Genomic DNA, 23,560 nt, shown 5'->3' on the forward strand with positions numbered 1-23,560 from the left:
TACTCATCCTTTCAACATAAAAGAAGATATTTTGATGAATGCTGGAAACCTGCAGCCGTTGGTAAGCGTAGTAAGCAAAACTATTACTATGGAAGTCAGTCAATTACCAGCATTATGTAAAATATCTGTTTTTGTGTTCAATATAAGAAAGAAACTCCTGTATAAAAAGTAAATGTTGAGCAAGTTTTCAATTTTGGGTGAACTAGCCCTTTAAATGCGTTGATCGGGGGCACAGATAGCTCATTGCTCTGATCACCAAGCCCGTATGCCAGAAACCCATCCATAAACAGCTCTGCAATCGAGGCCTTGTGTTCGGCAGGAAGGATTAAACTCTTAGCGTAACATATGGCCTCTGCTAGCTAAGCCTATGCTAATCAGAGCTCAGATAGGTCTTGAATTTGCATAGTCACCTGTCAGAGTTAGTTCTTTCATTATTGGCTGTAGTCTTTGAGGGACAGTAATTATGATATCTATGTTGTTGTGACCTGTAGTTAGCCTGAAGCCAGTTTTTTTTTGGGAGAGCAGCTATTGTCAATTGTGAAGCCCACATTCAGTGACCCTAGTGCTATCCCTTCAGTCCACACCTCTCTCCGGTTTCCTGGAAGAGCAGCTCTCCTGTGCATTGCAGCTTTGTATTTGGCATTATCAGTGTTGGCGTATAATGAGCACATTGGACACAGTTTCTCTGTGCGGTGGTGAATTGGTTTGCGTTTGATCTGTCTTAGAAAAAAAAACAACAACATTGGATATAATTGTCTGCTATATCACTCTATAAATATAATTCTCAAGCTGAAAAGTGTGTGTGTGTGTGTGTGTGTGTGTGTGTGTGTGTGTGTGTGTGTGTGTGTGTGTGTGTGTGTGTGTGTGTGTGTGTGTGTGTGTGTGTGTGTGTGTGTGTGTGTGTGTGTGTGTGTGTGTGTATTTACAGTTAAATTCAGAATTATTAGCCCCCCTTTGATTTTTATTTTGTTTTTTTAATATTTCCCAAATGATGTTTAACAGAGCAAAGACATTTTCACATGTGCCTGATAAATTTTTTTCTACTGGTAAAAATCTTATTTGTTTTATTTTAGCTAGAATAAAAGCAGTTTTTAATTTTTAAAAGCCTTTTTAAGGACACAATTATTAGCCCCTTTAAGCTGCATTTTTTCTTGATAGTCTACAGAACAAACCATCATTGTACAATAACTTGCCTAATTACCCTAACCTGCCTAGTTACCCTAATTAACCTAGTTAAGCCTTTAAATGTCACTTTAAGCTGTATAGAAGTGTCTTGTCTTCTAACATCTAGTCAAATATTATTTACTGTCATCATGGCAAATATAAAATAAATCAGTTATTAGAGAAAAGTTAATGAAACTATTATGTTTAGAAATGTGTTAAAAAATCTTCTCTCCTCTAAACAGAAATTGGGGGAAAAATCAGGGATGCTAATAATAATTAGAATAATTCATGCTAATAATTGAGGGGGACTAATAATTCTGACTTCATACATATATATATATATATATATATATATATATATATATATATATATATATATATATATATATATATATATATATATATATATATATATATATATGGTATATTATTTATATGTATTAAGTAAACAAGCCCAACATCATTATCCCAGTACCCCACAGTGTTTAATATATATATATTTTAAATCAGTTATTAAACACATATAATAAACACTGTGGGGTACTGGGATAATGATGTTGGGCTTTTTTAATTAATTTGTGTATATATATATATATATATATATATATATATATATATATATATATATATATATATATATATATATATATATATATATATATATATATATATAAATTAATGTAAAACATGTTGTTTAAAAAATCCTGTCTAATTTTTTTGCTTTATTTATTGTTTTTATTTAAGATTACATATATTATTATTACTATTATTATTATTGTTATTTCCATCATTATTTATTATTATCATAATTATTTGTTATTATTATTATTATTATTATTGATGAGAGTGGTATGTACAAGATAAGTATGTATATTGTGCGAGTGTATACATATGTATATACATAGATTATACATATACTTACAGATAATAATAATAATAATAATAATAATAGTATTAATAATAATAAAAATTATTTAAAAAATGGTATAATGTTTGTTTTAGTTTTTTTAATTTAGGGATTCACTGTAAATCAGTGGCCAGATATCAGCTGATAAATAATATTTTTAATGATATCGGTTCGATAAGAAAATTCGGCTGATATCTTTGAGCCAATGAATGATGTATTATTTCCGCTGGTGAAACCCCTTCATGCGCTAGCTGACTGACAATGTTTATCTGCTAATATATCGGCCTGCAAATCAAATAAATGTTATTTTTTCAGTGACACACTGGGGTACAGAACGCATAACATTATCAGCAACACCAAAAATATATACATAATGATTTCTTTGACTCATTCATGGTTCAATATGTGCTTGTGTACAGAAGGTAGATGTTTGATTGTCTTATCTGTTTGTGTTATTTCAGCCATATATCATAGACAAGTTTGCTAAAGAGGGAAGTACATATATGAGCGGTCACTTTCATTACTTCTACTTTTGAGTGCTTCTTCTGTTGGATGCTGACGTGCTGAATCGTCTTTGTAATGGTACATGGAGTTATTTCTCACTTTTTATAGTTCTCTTTGTATAATATTTACATTCCTGTGGTTGCGTTTGGAAAATGTTGCTCGGTATATTGTGGAAGCTTGAATGTTTTAGGAAGCAGACGACTTTTGTTTGATCAGTTGTTTGTGTATCAACATCGGCTTGGTGAATTTGCGTCGGAAATTCTTCATGTGTATTAGGATTTTTTCTTGCACAATTTGTGAAGTGAAATCTTTTATGGTGTGTGCTGAAGGTGAAAATGATGTTTAAAAAAAGCTTCTTTGCATTAATGAGAATATATATATTCCCTATATTTGTGATATAGGGAATAATAATAGTCGCTAACATTCAGATCTGTTGGTCACATTTGAATATTTCTTTTTAGATATCATCCTGATTACAACTTGTAAGAAATGGATGACTATATAATAGCATATGAAATATTTTCCTAATTGTTTTGCTTTTGAGATGTCTGCATATCTGAATTTAGTTTTAATGGTGTCCTGTATTTATTGTCCCTTTGTAGGACTCGAAGAACGAGCTGCGTCCACGTCTCTGTCACATAAAGAAAGGTGCCACCGGATATGGCTTCAATCTTCACACAGAGAAAACAAAACCCGGCCAGTACATCAGGGCGGTGGATGAGGACTCACCGGCAGAGAAATCTGGACTTCGGCCTCAAGATAAAATAGTGCAGGTATAATACACCATATTTAATCAGTCATTTAACAACTGTGTGTGAAGCTCAGGAATGTGCAGCAATCAGCTGTAAGCTTTTGGCCTTAGATAATGGATATGAGCAAGTGAATCAGTATTAAGTGATTCAGTCAGGGACAGACCACAGTAGAGTTGTTTTCAGGTGTACCTATGTTCTGCTCTGGCTTAGTTTGGAACATTTTTTGTTGGCAAACTTAAAACCAGACAGTATTGTTTCTAAAACATCTAATTAAGGCTGTGCAATATATATCGAATGGACAAAATAAAAAGTCTATTGATTCATATTAAACTCTATTTTTTATTTTGTGGTGTCATAAATTTATTGTTTACAGTAATATTTTACTGGGGATGCAGGCGGAGATATGAATAACAGCATTGTAAGGCCCCGTTTACACTAATGCGTTTTAGTTTTTAAAAACGCATACGTTTTGCTACGGTTACACCATCCGTCCACACTACGCTGGAGTTTTCGAGCGCTGAAAACGGAGCATTTTGGAAACACTGAAGAGGCCGTTTTCATTCTTAAACGTTGCTGCTCCGTCTCAGTGTGGATGGGGGAAAACGGAGACATCTGAAAACAGAGGCGGGGCTGCCGACATTCGCCTCTCTGATTGGGGCTTTTCCTCAATATTAAGTAGCCTAACGTTACACACAGTTCAGTCATGCATCCTCTCCTTGTAAGTTCAGACTTTGCAAGTTTGATATGAAAAACAGACTTCTGAGGACACGGGTAAATCTTCAAAGGGAACAGTGTACTTTATAACTTCATTCACATCACCCTGGCTACGTTGTTTCACTTTCTCAACAATAAAACGAAAACATGATTTAAGGAACTGCCTATTTTCATTTTTATATTAGCAACTTAACAGACAGCAGAAATGTTGAGGAGTTGTGCTGCATATATGAGTGTCGTCTTCACTGTGTGGATATTTATAACAAAACGGAGCCGATAACATGACTGCCTCCTTTCATTTTCATAGAAAATACGAAACATAACCTCTTTTGCTGAATATCAGTTTTAATAATCAAAAATGGCCATTATAAAAGTATAACAGACAACAAGTTTATACATTATAGGAAATAAAGGCAAGCGATCAGTCAATATACAGAATGTACGGGGTTACATTAATTATTAACCTATCTGCGCTTAGCCAAAACACGTTACTTGTGAACAAGTAATCGATTCAAAAGACCAAAATTGGGGAATATGTCTTTAGATAAAGACAACAAGATTAATTAAATATCATGTTTAGCAAATATAGTGAGATTAGATCCAGCGGGAGATGCTTGATGAGCAGTCCAACCAGCACAGCTCTCACCTGGGTAGAAATGCTGCAGCGCTTGCCCGAGAGTGTGTGTGTGTGCGTTTTGGTGTGGAAGGAGAGCTGTTCAGAAATGCTGGGTAAAACGCTAGTGTGGACGCGGATCGTTTTCATTCTAAAACGCCGTTTTAAAACTAAAACGCACTAGTGTAAACGAGCCTAAGTATATAAGTTTTGATGTAGGACCTGTTATCATTAGTTTTTAAAAGTTCTGAATAAAGTCAGAAATATGATCACATGTCTATCAATAAATCTTGATGGATTGGAAATCCACTTTACCACTTTTCATGAATGGCTGACTGAAATGGTTGCTGCTCTTAAGCTTAAAAGAATTTGTTTTGCTAGGGCAGATTCTTCTAAGAAGTTTGAAAAAAATTTGTAGCCTTTTCCTTATCTTTTTAAGAGTTGAAAGTAGGGCACTTATTATTCATGGGCAATTTTATTTTTACTTAGCTCTCCATTTTCAATGTTTTGAGTTTGAACAAGTAAACGTTGATGGTGTAAAATATTTACTCTATATGGTGCATGTTTGTTGTTGTTTTTTTTTGTTTTGTTTTTTAAAATTATTATTATTTTTTTTAATTAATTTACTGGACATCAAGGTGGTGCAGTAGGTTGCATGATCGCCTCACCGCAAGAAAGTCGCTGATTCAAGCCTCGGCTGGGTCAGTTGGCATTTCTGTGAGTTTGCGTCTTCTCCCTGTGCTGGCATGGGTTTCCTGCGAGTGCTCCGGTTTCCCCCACAGTCCAAAGACATGCGCTATGGGTGAATTGGGAGAGCTAAAATTGTCCGTAGTGTATGTGTGTGAATGAGTCTGTATGGATGTTTCCCACTGATGGGTTGCAGCTGGAAGGGCATCCGCTGCATAAAACATATGCTGAATAAGTCGTCAGTTTATTCCGCTGTGGCAACCCCTGATGAACAATGGGACAAAGCTGAAAAGAAAATGAATGAATGAATTAAATTAATTGACTTATTTAAAAAAAAAAAAATTATTTTCTTTCTTTTTTGTATCATTTATATAAATAGTATTAAAGATTGTATATTTTTTTCTGTTTTGTGCTTATAAAAAACTTATAAAAATGTAAAAAAGTATAAAGAAATACTGCTTTGCTTGTAAACTATATATATATATATATATATATATATATATATACATATACACACAACCCTATTATATAACTATTAACTGATTGAATTTTATTATATTGTTCTATAAATATAATTATCAGAATATGAATTAAGATTTTTATCATACTGCTTGGCTGTGCTTCTATAGAATGTAACTTCTTGCTTGTTTAAATTTTACTATGATCCTTATATTCGTATTCATGGGGAAAAGTGTACCATAATTTTACAAATGTTTAAAAAACTAACAAAATTAAGGTTTGTTTTCTTGTTTTTAATTAGGTTTAAGCTTTTATTAATATAATAATACAGGATACATAAAATGACAAGAGTGACAAAACTCTTTTCACACAGTGATATCTGTAAAAATTCAGAGATTTTCCAGAGCTTTTTTACCGGTAAATTCAAAAAAGCGATTACGGATGTTTTGGAAAAGACCGTTTACAAATCCATTGCAAAATACTTGTAAGTTCTGACATTATCAACCAGAAATGACCTCTAAACGGCTGCGCTTGTATTTGTAAACATAGAAGGGGTCAGGCTTTTGTTGATGGTTTCACTTTTATTTAAAGCTTTAGCATTCATGCAGCTGCTTTTGTCCCAGAGACATGCAAAGGCAGAAGCGCTAGTCGCAGCTAAATGTTTGCTCACTTGACTACATCACAAATTCTGTGGATGGATAAGTAGTGTGAACAACTTCGATGAAAACAAATCGAGGAACACTTTTCGCATGTCGAAATGTACATAATATGTGAGTGTGCTGGCGCTCACTGGAGCACTACTTCACTTCCTGTGCACACGCGTCTAGCAACTGAAGCAGAGCTTGTAAACAGACAGCGGCTCATCATAAGCATTTTATTGATAATTCTTTACACAGTTGGCATTATTAATGAACATAGAAACGTTATCTGATAAACATGTAGCAGCTAAATGTGTCTGGAAAAAACATTCAATGCTTTTATATTCATAAACAGCGCAGATGTACATGCGTCTGAATGTTCTGATTGGTTTTCACATCAGCGTGTTCTAAATGTGAACGCGCTCTTTCCGCCATTTTCTTTCTGCGTTCACAGTAGCTATGTTTCTTAAAAAATCAGTTGATGGAAACGCCAACATGCGCGTTTAAATGACTTTATGCGTATAAAAAACTTTTTATTCGATAAGAAAAGATGTGCATTGTAAAACATCTGTAATGTTGTTTTGGTCATTTTAAGACGCCTTAACCATATTAGTATTAGTGTTATTATATTATTAATGACTTTCAGAATCAAGAGCATTTGTGCTCTGCATCTTACACCTTCAAACGCCACTGCGCATCCACTGTGTGTCAGTATTGCCTTCTGAGGTGCAAGTCATTTATTAAATGCAGAAAAGATTCACGCAGCTTCTCTTATCGCAGCAAATTCGGTTTTTACTGTTGATATTTGGCGTCAGATAATCAGTAAGTGACGATTTGTTTGCTTTGACTCGTTGGATGGAAACGCTGCTTTATTCGCACATCTTTGATGTGATAATCCAGTTTTGCACATAAAGTTAATACGCATTTTTGGATGGAAACATAGCTACAAAGCAACATTCTGGCAAATTACCGGTAATCTTACAACTTCTCTTTCGGAACAATTGCTGGTAATTTTCTGGAAAGGTCTGTATGTGTGAAAGGGGCTAAAAACTGCAATATTTCAAAATATTTGTTTAAAAAAAGGCATTATTTGGACATTCTGTTCATTAAAGAATGATAAAGAAATAATTACACAAAATAATTAAGCAGTAAAACACTGTTTTTACAGCACTTTAGTTTAAGTACTAATTCCGACTGTTAACTACTAGCTTATGACCTGCCTGTTATTAAGATACTGGCTGTTTAGTAGTACTATTTAAAATATGATTTTATTCAACATCCCTAATCCTTCCAAACACCTAAGCCCTACTACTGCCTAGCTAGATTATAATAAAGCAGCTAATTAGTAGTTTATTGAGTTAAAAGTCTTAGCTAAAGGTGTATTTATAACAATAATAATATCTTAATAAAGTATGACTTGTTTCTGGAGTTTTTCCTTTTTTTAATGGTAAAATGGAAATTGAAGAAGCATCTTTAAAAAAGACAACAGAAAACAATTTTAATGCTATAATATATTTTCGATAAAGTAAATGCAGCCTTTTTGTCATTTATAATTATTCATTAATCAGCCATTTTGTCTATTTTGACTCTCACTGACAGCCTTTAAACATATTGTACAGTTGGTGCTTTCTTGACTGCACATAAATATTATATACAAAGAATATTTTGTAATTTTAAGTAAATTGCATTCACTAAATTGACATCAACCAGCAGTGATCCCACTTTTTTTCTTTTTCTTTTTTCCACAACTGTGCTCCGGGCATCCTGAGTTTGAGTCCATCTCGCTAGAAAAGAATAGTTGATTAATACATTTCAGAGATCAGTTTATGCTGATGTTAGAAGTAAATTTAGATATTTATATGTTTGCAGACATGGAGAAAAATTCATATTTATATTTATGGGCTAATATATTAGTTATCGGCCTCTATTTAATTTTTTTTAGTGATAACATACTGGGATACAAAATACATAATGTTATCATATGTGTATAAGTCCCAGACTTTTCCCGATCCCAAACCAATCTCTCCCATACCCCTTTCCTTCACCCTCTTTTTCTCCAACTTTGTTATATTCTCCAGTTTACTGTCCTGTCACTATAAAGGCAAAATAAATAATTAAAATTTCTAATGAATCGTGCACTACTATCAGAATCAAGTATTGTAGAGTATTATTTTGCCTATATATTTTTCACTTTGACTCAGAATGTTAAAGCTTAATGGCTGAGCGGCGTGTTAATCTCATTATCTGAGAGTGAAGGAGTGTTCAGTGTAATGACTGTCTCTGTGTGAGTGCTGGATTAGTGAGCGGCGGAGGAGAGTCCAGAAACACGGATGTTATCACACCACCTCTCACTGCTGATATCAGCACACGCTCAATACACTTATTACTCTCACAGACACTGAAGAAAGTTCTAGAAAGACTGATAGGGAAGAACAAGTCTCTGTTTTGCTACATTCATTCATTTCAAATAGGCTGTAATGATAAAAAATTAATATATATTTTAGTATGTTATTTTCATGTAATTTTTTATTATATATTTTAGGGTTAATTCATGTTTAAAATAAAAGATTATTACAAAATTAAAAAGTATATGATAGTTATTTATAATAAAATAGACTTGTTCATGTTTTGGATGGAATTGTTTTTTTTAAATGCACTGTATAATATACTGTACATATATTTTCATGGTATTGACAAAAGCTTCAAAAAAAGTCTCTTTAACAGGCTAGGGTTGTCACGATACTAGATTTCGGTACCAATCAATACTGAAGTTTAAAAAAACGTCCATATCCAGCTAACGTTTGAGCACTGTTGAGCTACAATTCATCAGTGGATCGCTCATATGTCAGCTTATAGACAAAACAGTTGACCAAACAAAACAGTACAATCAAACGAAGCATTATCCAGAGGATGATAATGTGTAGAACAGCCAAAAATGAGGTTGGGGTCGTGATTTCGTTCCTTTCGAGTGCGCATGTTTTGAAAAATTAGACAGAATGGCCGATGTGGCAATGCAATCTCACGGCAATTCATAACTTTTTGATTTAGTAGATAATTTGTATGAGTTCGTACAGTGTAATTAGTACAATTTAGTACGATTTGTTCATCACCCAATAATGGTTGGGGTTAGGGGTGGAGTTGGGTGCCATGCCTTCTTTTTAAAATTGTACATTTCGTACACTAGTTTGACTGAACTAGTACGAATTTGTACGAATTAGGGTCTACTCACACTATGCTATCCGAACCGTGCCCAGACCTGTTTCCTGGATAGTTTGAGAAGTGTGAGTGCTCTGAATCGGTTCACTTGGGCTTTGGCGCAGTACGCTTGTGTGTGAGTGCAAAACGTGCCTAACCGTCGAAACTGAAAGCGAGACGTGACTTTTAAGTTTCATATGGATTTATTAATCATTCTTTCTGTTCAATGAACGCAAACTGTCGTCATTAATTAAAGACGCAAACCCCTCACTGCATAACAGCTGCGCACATTCAGCAAACCTCCTAATTCCTGCAGCACAAGGACTTAGATTGTTTATGAGCATCAAAAGTGGCTGATCTGTTCGGCGAAATATTTAACTGCGTGTCCGTGCATATCAAACGACTTAAATGAGATAACTAAAGCAATCTCCACTGTGCTGAACGAGAGCGCTTACTGAACATCGCATCATTGATGACGTAATTGTGCCCATGCTCGAATGTAATGTGAGTGCGGGCCTTCGGGGGAGACGTGAGGGGGGATAAGCGTGCTTTGGCCCGGTTCAAGGCAACTGTACATAGTGTGAGTACCCCCTTAGCCACTAAACTGACAAAACGTGAAACACTTGCATTTCTCCGGCAGATCAGGCTAGACGTGGTCATGAATATTCTAATTAGTATGTGACATCATCTAGCGACTTTTAAGCAGGCTTCTTTGCATTAAAAGCATTGAAGATAGTGTAAATCAGTATGCAAATATAGCTTTGTAACAGTCTGTGGGCATGTGGTTTTTCAGTTTTCACACATTTGAAAAAATCATGCTCTGTCACTGCATGAAGACTGGCATAGTTGTTTACTCAGAGTGTAGATCTGGTCCTCTTTGGCCTGACTGAGAAGGTTTTTTTTTGTCTTAAAGCCACGTCTCATTTCCTTCAGAATGGCCTTTCTCTGAGCGCTGGCTTCATTCAGCGGCTGTGCTTGAAAGCATTGAGTGTTTTCACGCTCTCAGGATCCTTGTTTTTAGTTTCAGTCCCATTTCCGTATCTCATCTCAGATTGCGGAGAGCTGAGGCGTTTAATGCAAGACACTGTAGCTCAATAGGGTAAAAAAACAACAAATAATAGTTGTCACCATACTCCCCTAGCTGATTGATTACATTTAAAAGCATGGTTCATCCAAAAGAGGAAATCTTCTCACCATTTACTCAGTCTCGAGTTGTTCTTTACTTTTATGAATTTGTTTTTTTCTGTTGAAGAAAAAAAACCAGAAGATTCTGACGAGTGTTATTAAGTTGAAACCATTGACATCCATAGTAGAAAGAAAAATACTTTAAATGTCAATGGCTGCTGCTTTTATTGTCTCTAACAGAAGAAAGAAACGCAAAGAGGTTTGAAACAAGTAAGTAAATGATTACAAAATTTTCAATTTTGGATGAAATATTGGTTTAAAAACTGATTTATTTATTTTCTATTTTTGGTATTACATTTTCTAAAATATATCAAAATATGCAAATAAGACTTTATTTCATTATGACCTTATTTAATTATTTCATCATGTGCATACACTTCTGCACAAAAATCTGAACATTGGATGAAGTCAGGTACAAATAAATACTAGTTGACAGCTAGCTCTCTGCAACTCTCACATTGTCACCCACAGAAGCTAAGCATGGCTGTGCCCAGTCAGTTCCTGAAAAAGCTAAGTCGCTGCTGGAAGTGGTGCAGGCGAGGTCAGCTGGGGGCGCTCAACCTGTGGTCTGTGTGGGTCCTAATGCCCCAGTATATTGATGGGGACTCAGTGACCATGTTAAATCAAGGTACTGACCAAGTGTGCCGCAAGCCTGCGTTTGAGTGAAGGTCTCTGCCGTTAGGGGCTGGCTGCAGTACAAGTCATAAAGCCCGCCTCCTCCGTGTTAATGAAGGAGACTTGAGCCCAAATAAAAAAATTTATTACGCTTGCAATAAAATGTCCCGAAAGATGGTTCTGGTTGATTAAGGCACTGGTTATTGTGCTGAAATAGGTGCAGATCTTCATTTTTGTAAACAGTTTGTTTTTAGCAGTAATTTAATGCTGGGCGTGTCATCGTGATTGACAGTTGTGATTGACAGTTTCTCAAAGCAGCGCGTCTGAGCTTTGGCAGGAGACTGAAGTGTTATTATTCGATTTCTTTGTTATTATACCATGATAAAATGAGTTCAGCAGTAAACTACAGTTTCTGACATACATGATCCTGGTGGAACACTGTTTATTCGCTAAGGTCAGGGCTTTTTTCGGGCTTTATTAGTTTGCTGATACACGCCTAACTACCCAGATAGCAAAATACACTCGGGCTAGTTCCGGCTAGATTCTCGCCTGCCGGAGACTTACCCCTCAGAGCTCAGACTGACTACCTCTGCTGGACCTACTCCGGATGTCTGGACTCACTGCCCGATTCCAGCCCGAGTCAATCGAGCCAGATGCGGCGGCCGAGCGAGCCGGCGCTGCCGCATGCAAGCCGGAATCAGCCCGCGATGCCGCGGGTAGCTTATGCGCTGCGGCCCGGAGCTGGCGCGATTAAATATATAAAATCCTCATATTTGTTAAGGTTATTACATCCATTTGTGTTGATATGACAGCAAACGGATGCTGAGCAGTTCGGGGGGCGTGGTTGATTTTACATAAAGCGTTTGGTTGGAAGCTCGACTCATTTTCGCGGCTCCTCCTCTGGCTCCATCAGACAGTCCTTCTGCGCATGTCAAGGCTCCAATTTCAGCAGTCTTTTGCGACAGTTTGCGCCCGTCAAGCAGGCGTTTTGCCCTCAAAGCGTTCAATGGGAAAAGGGGCTGTCGCGTCGTCCATATTTTTAACAGTCATTGGTCCTGACTCTCGTGGTCGTTATAAATCCTAGGATGTCACAGCATCCTGACCAAATTTTCCCATTAGCCTCTGTCCATCATGGCCTCCTAACCATCCCCATATCATAATTGGCTTCATCACTCTGTCTCCTCTCCACCAATCGGCTGGTGTGTGGTCTGGTGCAATATGGCTGCCGTTGTGTAATCCAGGTGGATGCTGCACACTGGTGGTGGATGAGATTACCCCCAAAAAGTGTAAAATGATTCGAGTGTCCAGAAAAGCGCTATATAAATGTTTTATATCAAAGTGTAAATATTTTCAGTCAAATGTTTTGAATGAGATTTTGGAAATCTTGTTCTTTTTAATCTTGCTTATTCTCTTAATTATTTAAAAAATAATGTAGATGACACGAAAAAAAAGATTTTCAAAAGATTTTGCAGTACAAAGTTAAAATAAAATCAGTCAGAGTATCTACAGTATGAACGTATCCTTCTTTAAACGAATTTAGAATACAGACATGAATAAAAATGTGGTTTATAGAAGTGCTAATGAAGTACAGATCTATGGCAAAAACAATTAATTTGAGAAAACAACATAAACATGTTTTTTTTATTTGTAATAATGATAATAAACTTTACTTTTATAAAGCAACTTTAAAAGTAACATCTTTAAGGCAATTATATTTCAAATCTACAGATGTAAATTAATAAAGTGTGATCAAAGAAATGCATCCAAGATTTTGGATTTTTTCTTTTCGTTAAAAAAAAAAAAAAAAGATTTTGGATGTTAAAAAAAAAACAATTTGAAAAAAAAATCCTGTTTACAGGATTTTAATTTAAGGACATTAATTTACCTATTTAAGGATAAAATCATACCATCCTCGATGAAGTAAATTCTCTCTCTTTTGTTTTTTTTTTACTTGGCCTAATGGCCTCTTGGTGTGTGTGTGCTGTGCTAAAGGCACTCATAAGAGAGCTGTTGTTTGTCGGCTGTGTTTTAATTGCCTGCTGAACGGGTGTGTGGGATCTGCATTCCTGAATACCCACTCCTGCCCTGAATCTCCCACACAGATTCCTTAGGCTAGGGCATTATGGGATTGACCAACAGAAGATCACTCTTTTCCCAGGTGTCTCCTCTTTGGGAACAAAGGTCATGGGATTAGTCTTTCTGTTGAATCATTAGTACTTCAAATGAGCAGGGCTGGAGAAAGGAAATTTGATGTGGCTTGCTGATAAACTCTGTTGTTTTGTGTAGGGTTTGTCATAAATTCTCTTTTGTATTGTCAGTTTTTATTCGAACTGCACTGATGTAAAAAGTAGTAATTAAGTAATAATAGACAAAAAAAAAGTGCAGGTCAGAAAATAATAATTTGACTTAAATTGTAGGTAAATGTTAGTTAAATGGTAATACTAAAAATTTGTTTAATGTAATTGTAATAAATGTGATTTACTAATGTATAAATAGAAGTGAATAGAATACAATAATTATTATTTTTTAGATGTAATTCAATTTACTGTTAATTGGAATTTTGCTTTTACATTAATTTTTTTATTTACTAACTATAATCATTCATTAATTTTCCTTTGGCTTAATCCTTTTATTCATCATGGCTCACCACAGCGGGATGAACAGCCAACTTATCCTGCATATGTTTTACACAACTGCAACCCAGTACTGGGAAACATCCACACACTCTCACATGCACACACATACATTATGGCCAATTTAGTTTATTCAATTCACCTATAGCGCATGTCTTTGAACTGTGGGGGAAACCGGAGTACCCGGAGGAAACCCACGCCAACACGGAGAGAACATACAAACTCCACACAGGAATTCAAACTGGTCCAGCCGAGACTCGAACCAGCAGCTTCTTGTTGTGAGGCGACAGTGCTTACCACTGCACCACCGTGCCACCAATTTGCAATGAATAAAACCTAAATTGAGTTTATTTCTTTGATTTTTATGTTTATTATGCAATTTATTTCAATTAACTAACAAATTACCAATCAAATAATTTTAAAACATGAACTACATAACACAGGATAGTGAATTTTTATTTTTACACCATAATATTTTGTTGATGTAATTGCAGTTTATAAATAAATGCATGCATGCATTTATTGCATTGCGTTTATAATACGTTCAAATTAATTCATTGCTTTTTAAGGAATGAAAAAAAGACTAATGAATTACTAATAAAATGTGAATAACATACAATAACTAAACTATTTTTATGATTAGAAAATATACTAGTTTTTAATATAGCTCATCAAAAAAAAAAAAAAACAGATCATGCGAACTGAGAAACTCAAAATAAATTTCCTCCACACATGTTCCACAGCTCCTCCTTATCACTGAAGACTCTCTCTCTCCCAGTTTTAAAGGGGATGAATTAACATTGTATTGTTTTCACAGGTCAATGGTATTTCTGTGCACACTATGCAGCATTCAGAAGTGGTGGCGGCCATTAAAGCAGGAGGAGACGAGACCAAACTTCTAGTGGTGGATCCAGAAGCAGACGCTTTCTTCATGAGCTGTGAAATCCTGCCAACCGAGGAGCATCTCACAGGTACAGAGGGACAAATTAAAGGGACAGTACACCCAAAAATAAAAAAATACCTCATTATTTACTTCCTTTCGTGTGGTTTTAAGCCTTTATGAGTTACTTGGTATTGTGAAAAGTCCTATTTGCTGCATTCCCAATATCTCACTTGTACTATGCCCTAAAAGTATGTATATTTTTGTGAATAAAAGGTACGTGCTTATGATTGTGTAATTATACAGTATACAAGCTATAGGACATATTCCTTCCTCATTAACTGACCATTATGTAGCTTGACTTCGTGCCCTGTCAGATATCTTCTCTGGCTGTTAATATGCTATTTGTGAGTCTTTAATGTAGGAAAATCTTCTCAGGTTTTTGCATAATTTTGCATTAATAAGAAGTTAATGGCCAAACAGCTCTTCACATTGTTGTTGTAGATTAAATAATGTGGAAAACATGCATTCAAATAATTTCCAGTTGGTCAGATATTGTCATTCAAATATCTTTATCGAAGCAAGCCTCTTCACTTAAGTAAATGATGAGTTGTTTGGAAAAAAATTGTGAACCTAGGAGGAAAAATAACAGGGAGAAAACATGACTATAGCTCAGTTATACTACAGACAAGTTTTGAGTAAACCTCAGAGTATTCTGTCAGATCATTCTCATCCGATGCACCATGAATTTTATCTTCTCTCTTCTGGTATTTGACACTGGTATTCCTATTATAGTAAAACAAATCGGTTCAAACTTTCATTTATCCACTTAGCTGTAAAGTTTTTGAATTTAAGGTAGATTTAAATGTGTTTTTCAGTATTATGTGTAACATGCTTGTATGCTGCAACCGAATTGCTTTTGGGAAATGAATAAAGACTGATTGACTAATTTTAGCTGCATCCCAAATCGCATACTTAAAGAGCCCCTTTTATATATTAAAAAGGGTCATATTTAGGCTTTAAGGGTCTCCGTCGACAGTCTGATATGCTTGCAAGGTCAAAAACACTTTCATTGTCTTATAATATGCAATTTTTCATAATTATCCCAGCGACTTCCATATGATTTGTTTAGCGATTCATTTGTTCCCAAAACCATCTCTACCCAATTTTTTTTATTTATCCTGGAAAACTCCCGCAATCTCAAACACCCACCCTGGTCCTACGCATTTTGGTACGGTCTGAAAAACTCCCGGGTCACCAACATTGGCCGCAGCGGCCACCCAAAACATGCTTCATAGTAGTTACTAACACCACAGTAAACAGTACTCAGTTCTCAACAGTGGTATTCAGACACCTCACCCCGAACCTAACCCCCAGTCTCCAGATTTTCAGGGACAGATGTTGTGAGAGCCCAATGCAGAAGTGCATTAAAGCAATGCAGTTAAACCCCAGCATATTGCTCTATTCTTAACTATGACACACATTCAGTATTAATCCACACAGTGGCAAAAGCTGAACTATTTTGAAGCTTGACTGCTGCACGTGTGTAGGAACAGCTGAGAGTGTCTATAAAGTTCCTGTCAAGCTCTGACAAAGTCCCATACATCAATAGTCTTTTTTGATCCTTCCTTTAACAAACGGCTGACTAATCCCCTGTTGTAAGCGTGTAGATTGCAGAAGCACTCGTCAGAAAAACAGCACAAGGCTGGGCTATAATGCTGAGGTATTTTTGCAAAAATAAACTTCAACCACCGACTCTTCACAGCTTCATCTTTGGGTAGAGAAAATAACACTAACTTTCCCTCACATTTTCAGTAATATCCAGCTGAGCACAGCATCTACATGACTTGATTTAACCGGGACCTGCTGAAATGTTTGTGGGGGGGCCGCAGATTAAAATTTTCCCAGGTTTGTGCACGCAACAATTGGGCGAGGCTTAAGTTTCGTATCGACGTCACACCGAATTGGCTAAAGACTCATTATCAAGACGATTAATTTGAAGCACTTTGAGTCGACTCTTTTATAAATGAATCAATAGTTTTAAACACTGTGCACTTTTAGATTTAAGCCTTAGATCAGGGGTGGGCAAACTCGGTCCTGGAGGGCCGGTGTCCTGCACAGTTTAGCTCCAACTCTAATCAAACACACCTGCTTATAGATTTCTAGTGATCTTGAAGACACTGATTAGTTTGTTCAGGTGTGTTTGACTAGTGTTGGGACACCGGCCCTCAAGGATCAAGTTTGCCCATCCCTGCCTTAGATGGATATTTCACTTCACTTAATGCTGTGTTACACACTACATGCAAGGTCATTCTCAAAAACCCATAATAGGGGCTCTTTAAGCATTATTTACACTATTTTGTAATATAAATAGTGTACGTAGTGCATTCACGGTGAAATATTATTTTTATTCTAGAAAGAATAAGTGCTCTTTTAATACCCGCATGATTCACTTATTCAACTGTTAAAAATAAGTGTGGAATGTTGGACACTTCACGCAATCAAATAGCGAAGAAGGCGGAGCTATCAGGTATTAACATTGGATTACTTTATTTGTATTGGATTGTTTAAGCAAAATTTTCTTAAATAGAGGGTTATGCCACCTTACACTCATGGCAGGTACAATTTGGTAGTTTAGTCATTTTTTACAAATTTGCCAACCGTCAAACATCATAAGGGAAACAATTGAATTTCCGGTTGGTAAAAAAAACATTACTGTTCTATTTGGGATGACAATAAAATAATATACTTTGCTGTTGAGTATGTAAGTGTATAGTGTATAGTGTATACTGTGATATTTGGGATGCTGTGTTAGTGTCCAGTTTTTATCAAGTTACTCACTGTACCTCAATAAACTCCACACTGGAAGGGCTTCAGGGCAAGTACAATACAACTCGAGCCACTGTTCTCGAACTTTTATTGCGTACACATACACAATGTTTGTCCTAAAAAGTAGACTGCCTGATTACTGACGTTACACTAGTCTGTCAAACTTCGACTTTCTTCCTCGTTTATTTAAGTTGCTAGTAGGTTATAAACCAGCAAGCGTACCGGCCCCGAACAATACCTGAGAGAAAAAAAAATTAAACTTGCGTCTTGATTTATACACAGACACAACCTATCACACACATATCTATAATCTATCAGAGTTATGACACATATGAAAATACAACATAAATGTGCCTGCATTTAAACTTACATGGCAAATATACATACTTATATTTGTTCTTCAAATACTCTGAAGCATAATAACATCTATCTTTAATAATATACATATGCACACAATAGCGACACATACTGGAAAGTCTTACAGTTAATCTTGTGTGGGCCTGTCACAATAATCAATATATCGACTCGCTTATCGCACAACACATAGACATTACCTCAATATAGACAACAAAATTTAGACATAACACATAACGCCTTGTCTTGTGTCCACCATGTTTGTAGTTTGATAACATTTTTTACCCCCGTTTGTAGTTCTAAAACGAGTCAAATTCACGTCAACTTTGCTATATATTGTGGGCATTATTAGCCCTTAGAGTATGCATGAACCACCTGGGTAACATTGGAATGATCATCTCGACATACTTTGATTTGGGACACTAATTCTATTTTCGAATACTTTTCGGGATGGATGGTATGAGAATTAGGACACAGCATTGACTTCCATAGTAGGAATAACATTACTTTGAAAGTCAGTGCGTGCCAGCTGCCAGCGTTTTCACAATATCTCCTTTTGTGTTCAACAAAGGAAAGAAATTCGATTAGGTTTTGAACAAGTGAAGGGCGAGTAAACAATATTCTTTTTAGGGTGAACTATTCCTTTAACCTTCTTTTTTGATCTGCATTATTTTATCATTGACAATTAGTGTGCTTTTGCTGATCAGATGTAACTCCTGTTCACTTTGTCAAATGATTTGACACATAGTAACAGACTGCTAGTTAAACATCAACCTGAGGCCTGCGGTGCCACTGTCTGTACAAGAGAGCATCAGCTAAAGTCAACACTTACTGCCACTGTGTCGTCATGGTGATCATGACCACAGCAACAGTATGAGGAATGGGGAAAGTCAACCACCCCCCATCCCAAATTGAGCTAGACGGGCAAACAGCACATGCTGGCAGTGCAGCCACACCACTGAGATATGAGCCAGAATAACAGCATATTTAATACAGCAAAAAAGCTAAAGGCCAGATCAGGGAAAATGTCCTTTTCCAGAGACAAATGTGTTAAACTTTAGTGTATTTATACAATTATTATTAATGATACTTGGCCAAACATAATGTGCAAACAGTAAAATAAAATAAAAAATACTGTTTCTGCAGGAGGCTTAAAAAAAGCTAAAATTTGAAAAGTAAATTCTGAAATTCACGAAAGTGTTGTGTTGTAGGTCATGAATAACTCTAAACAGGTCTTTACTTTTTCTGCAAAAAATATTTGATTTTAATATTTATTTCATTTGAATAGATATTATTTGTTTTATTGTGTTGTTAAATTTTCTTTCAGTAGCACAAAAATTATCTAAAATGAGACCAACATTGTAATACTGACTCCCAGGGCTGTTTATGTTGAAGTTGATATGTGCACCATGTTGGTGTTTCGTAACATCTAGTTTTTACAAGATGGGTTGTTGACTGTGGGGGAAACCGGAGGAAACCCACCAAACACGGGGACAACATGCAAACTCCACACAGAAATGCCAACTGACCCATTCGGGGCTCGAACCAGCAACTTTCTTGCTGTGAGGCGACAGTGCTACCCACTGAGCCACCGTGCCACCCCAACATTGTCTTGTCATGCTCTTTAAAAGCATTAAAAGGGATATTACATAAGGCATTAGTTACAGAGATATTTTTAAAGAAGATATTTTAGACAATGCTGGAAAGCGGTAACCATTAGTCATTTAGGTTTTTCTTGCTATGGATGTTAATGGTTACCCTTTTCCAACATTCTTCAAAATTTCTGCTTTTGTGTTTAAAAATAAAACAAAAACTCAATCAGAGTTGGAACAAGTCAAGGGTGAACTATCCCTATAAAACTTATGAACTGGACTTTAATTTTTGATTGTGTATTCATCTTTAAAGTGGAAAAAGATACTTTAGATTATTCAAATCTATTGTAAATGAATAAAATAATAACAACTTTGAAGACATTTTCATTAGAGGGTTTTTTACGGAACCAAAAAAGGATTCTTTAGTGGCCTTACTGTAAAAGGATTTTGGTTCTTTCTGGCACATTTATATTTATTTAGTTAATTAGTTAGTTGGTTGGTTGGATGGTTGTTTATTGGATGGTTAGGTGGTTGGTTGCTTGCTTGGTTGATTTGTTTTTTGGTTAGTTAGTTAGTTAGTTAGTTAGTTAGTTAGTTAGTTAGTTAGTTAGTTAGTTAGTTAGTTAGTTAGTTAGTTAGTTAGTTAGTTAGTTAGTTAGTTAGTTAGTTAGTTAGTTAGTTAGACAAACAGACAGAAAGACAGACACTCCTGACCTAGATGCTTTTTGAAGTAAATGGCGAAACAGGTGAAAAATAAAAAAAGATTTATTTAGTGAATGACTGGCAAAATGGTGACGTTCAAAGAAGCTTGTCTGGAGGCTGTTGGAGTTTGAGTGAAAGGATGTTGACCGCTGCTCCCACACACATCTTTTATTCATAATTTCTGTCACAACAGCCATGTTTCCCAACTCTCATTCAAATATGAAAAGGCCTTTTGCCTGTTTCCTGTTTTTCCTGGAAGGAAACTCTGTCCAGCCATTGTGCTGTGATTCTAAACCCTTTGGGCAGTGGCTTTTTTAGTTAATAGCAGTGATTGGCAGAATGACTGGATCTCACATCAAAGCATGCAGAACTGTTTATCACATTATACAGTAGGAGTCAATGGAAAAAGTCATACTGTTCCCTTTATTCACACATATTGATGTCAATTTTCAGCAGATGGAGGCAGTTATTAGCTCATATGTGAAATTTATTTATTTTTCAAACATTTCCAAGGTGGTGACACGGTGGCTTAGTGGTTAGCACTGTCGTCTCACAGCAAGAAGGTCACTGGTTCAAACCCTGGCTGGGTCAGTTGGCATTACTGTGTAGTTTGCATGTTCTCCTCGTGTTGGCGTACGTTTCTACTATTTGATTAAATAGTAATGACAAGATTTACAGGAAGACTAATAGTTTTGCCTTCAACTGTACATGGAAAATTAGTGTGCATAAAACTTTCATTCAGGGTGTTTCCCAGCACTGGGGTTCAGCTGAAAGGGCATCCGCTGCGTAAAACAAATGCTTGAGTAGCTGGTGGTTCATTCCGCTGTAGCATCCCCTGATAAGTAAGGTACTAAGTTGAAGCAAAATGAATGAATGAATGAATGAAAATGTTTGTTCATGCTTTATGTTTCGTAAATGTTTTTATATGGTTGTGCAGGAGAAATAATAAATATTAAAAACTGATTATACCATATTTAAAGTTTGTAACATAATTTTTTTTTTTTGAGTTTTGATTGTGTAGAGGATCTCAAACTTGGAAGTGAGAAGCTCTTTTTCTCAAAATGAAATTGTGGTAAAAATGTTAAATTAAAATGACAATTGTCTTCAAGGCTAAAGTAAAACTACAGATAGTAACTTTAACAAATGTTTCTGATTCTAGAAGTATTTTTTGCTGATTAATTACATGACTAAAGATGAATAAACGACAACAGGATATGATGTCACTGAGGAGGCCATAAAACTTTTGTGTATGCCTGTGCGTGTGTGCATGAGCATGTGACGTTACGTCCTGATGGCTGTTTTGACTTGTTTTACAAGTTTCCACAAATGATTCCAATACCATCACATTAATACACAACAAATGCATTCGTTCTGCTGAGCACACAGCAGTCGATTACAAATATAGATCATAAAACCATGTTTTGCATCTTGGTTTTAAAGATGAGCGTGACCGTTTTTTTTTTTTGTTTTGTTTTTTTTTGTGGTCTGAACCAAAATAGCCAAGAGCAGAGTGCGAACTAAAGTAAAATGAATGCACAGATACAGCTAGAGTCAAAATTATCAGCCCTCCTGTGAATTTTCCTTTTGAAATATTTCTTAAATTATATTAAACTAAGCAAGAGGTTTTTTCACAGTATTTCCTATAATATTTTTTTCTTGGCTAGAATAAAAACAGTTTTTAAAATTTTTAAAGAGCATTTTAATATTATTAACCCCCTTAAGAAATGTATATTTTTTCAGATTGTCTACAGAACAAACCATTGATATACATTGACTTGCATAATTACCCTTAACTTGCCTATTTTTTTCCAAATATGTTTGATTTTTTTTTTTCCTTTCACCCCCATCAACTAGGCATACAATAACAATGCAGCCTACAAAACAGCACACGTCCACACCCTTCTTATATATGTACAGTGCTCAGAATATTTGAGTACAGTCCATTTTGAAGATGAATATTTTGATCCATTTCTCAGTCAATACAGGCAATGTATTTTGGTGCATTTAAACAAAACAGATTTTTAAAACGGATATATTTATTAAAATAATATTTTAGTCACCAATCGTATTAAGAAATCGAAAAATTATGCAATTAAATTCAAGAAAAATATTGCAAAAGAAAATTACAACCTACAAAATTTCAACTGAATCTTAAATTTTTTTTGGGCTTTTCTTGATTTTTCCAATTTTTTAAATTTCAGTGTTATATTTTTCTATGACATAAACTTGTTTGTACTAGATTTTGGACCATTATTGTAAGTTACTGTGTTAGATTAGATCCAGGTTTGGCTTCAGTACTGACTAATCTAATGTACATGCACAAATATAATATTGTTTAGCTTTCTAATAAAAATATGAATTTAAAAGAGAGAATTGTGAGGGGTGTACTTGTATATAAATGCTGTGCAGTGTATATAGATATACATTTAAATGGCATAACTAAAACAAATAAAATAAAATTAGTAAATAAAAATAAAAAATAAATAAAAAGTAAATAAAAATAATGAATTGATCCACTTAAAAATACATAATGACACAAAATAACAAAAAAATAATACAATAGAAAAAGAAAATACATGATTACAAACACTCAATTTACATAATATTCATTAGGGATGTCTCAATCAGGTTTTTTGCCCTTGTCAGTTGATTTCGAGTATATGCCAATACTGAAACTTTAATACTTCTATAATACATCAGAAAAGAATAAAGAAGAGTGAAGAAACAAAATCCAGGATGTTCCTTATTTTAATTTAATTCACCTTATTTGAACATTCAAACATAACAAACAGAGCACTTCTGTGAGGTAGCTTGAACTATCAAGTAATAAATAACATCAAATCTTTACTTTTGGACTTTAGTGCAACAGTAAATTTAATAACATCTAATATAAAAACAAACAGCACCTCAACTTAAAATACCTGGCAAGCAATCCCAAATTTACATACCTCACAGTTTGTTTTGGCAATGTTGTCTTCATTACAATACCTCCAGACCGCAGACATACTAGTGCTTTCCACTTCAAGCTGCTTCCGTGTTCTACTTTGCCGTCATTTAATCAATAGCGTCTCTGCAACAAAGTGATGTCATACCGCATGCGCTGCTGTTTCTGTGTGAAGTCAAGAAAGAGGTCTAGC

At 35.3% G+C, this 23,560-nt stretch overlaps 1 protein-coding gene across 1 annotated transcript in view; it reads left to right on the top strand.

The window, feature by feature from the left end:
• The window catches only part of nherf1a (NHERF family PDZ scaffold protein 1a), a 52,973-nt gene that overhangs the window by 19,964 nt on the left and 9,449 nt on the right, over positions 1–23,560 (top strand). Inside the window, exons 2-3 of the mRNA NM_212707.2 lie at positions 3,178–3,348; positions 14,884–15,037. Of these exons, the coding sequence (NP_997872.2) occupies positions 3,178–3,348; positions 14,884–15,037 (325 nt within the window). The remainder of the gene's footprint in view (positions 1–3,177; positions 3,349–14,883; positions 15,038–23,560) is intronic.

This window comes from Danio rerio, chromosome 12 (genome assembly GCF_049306965.1).
Source record: "Danio rerio strain Tuebingen ecotype United States chromosome 12, GRCz12tu, whole genome shotgun sequence".
Lineage (NCBI taxonomy): Eukaryota > Metazoa > Chordata > Actinopteri > Cypriniformes > Danionidae > Danio > Danio rerio.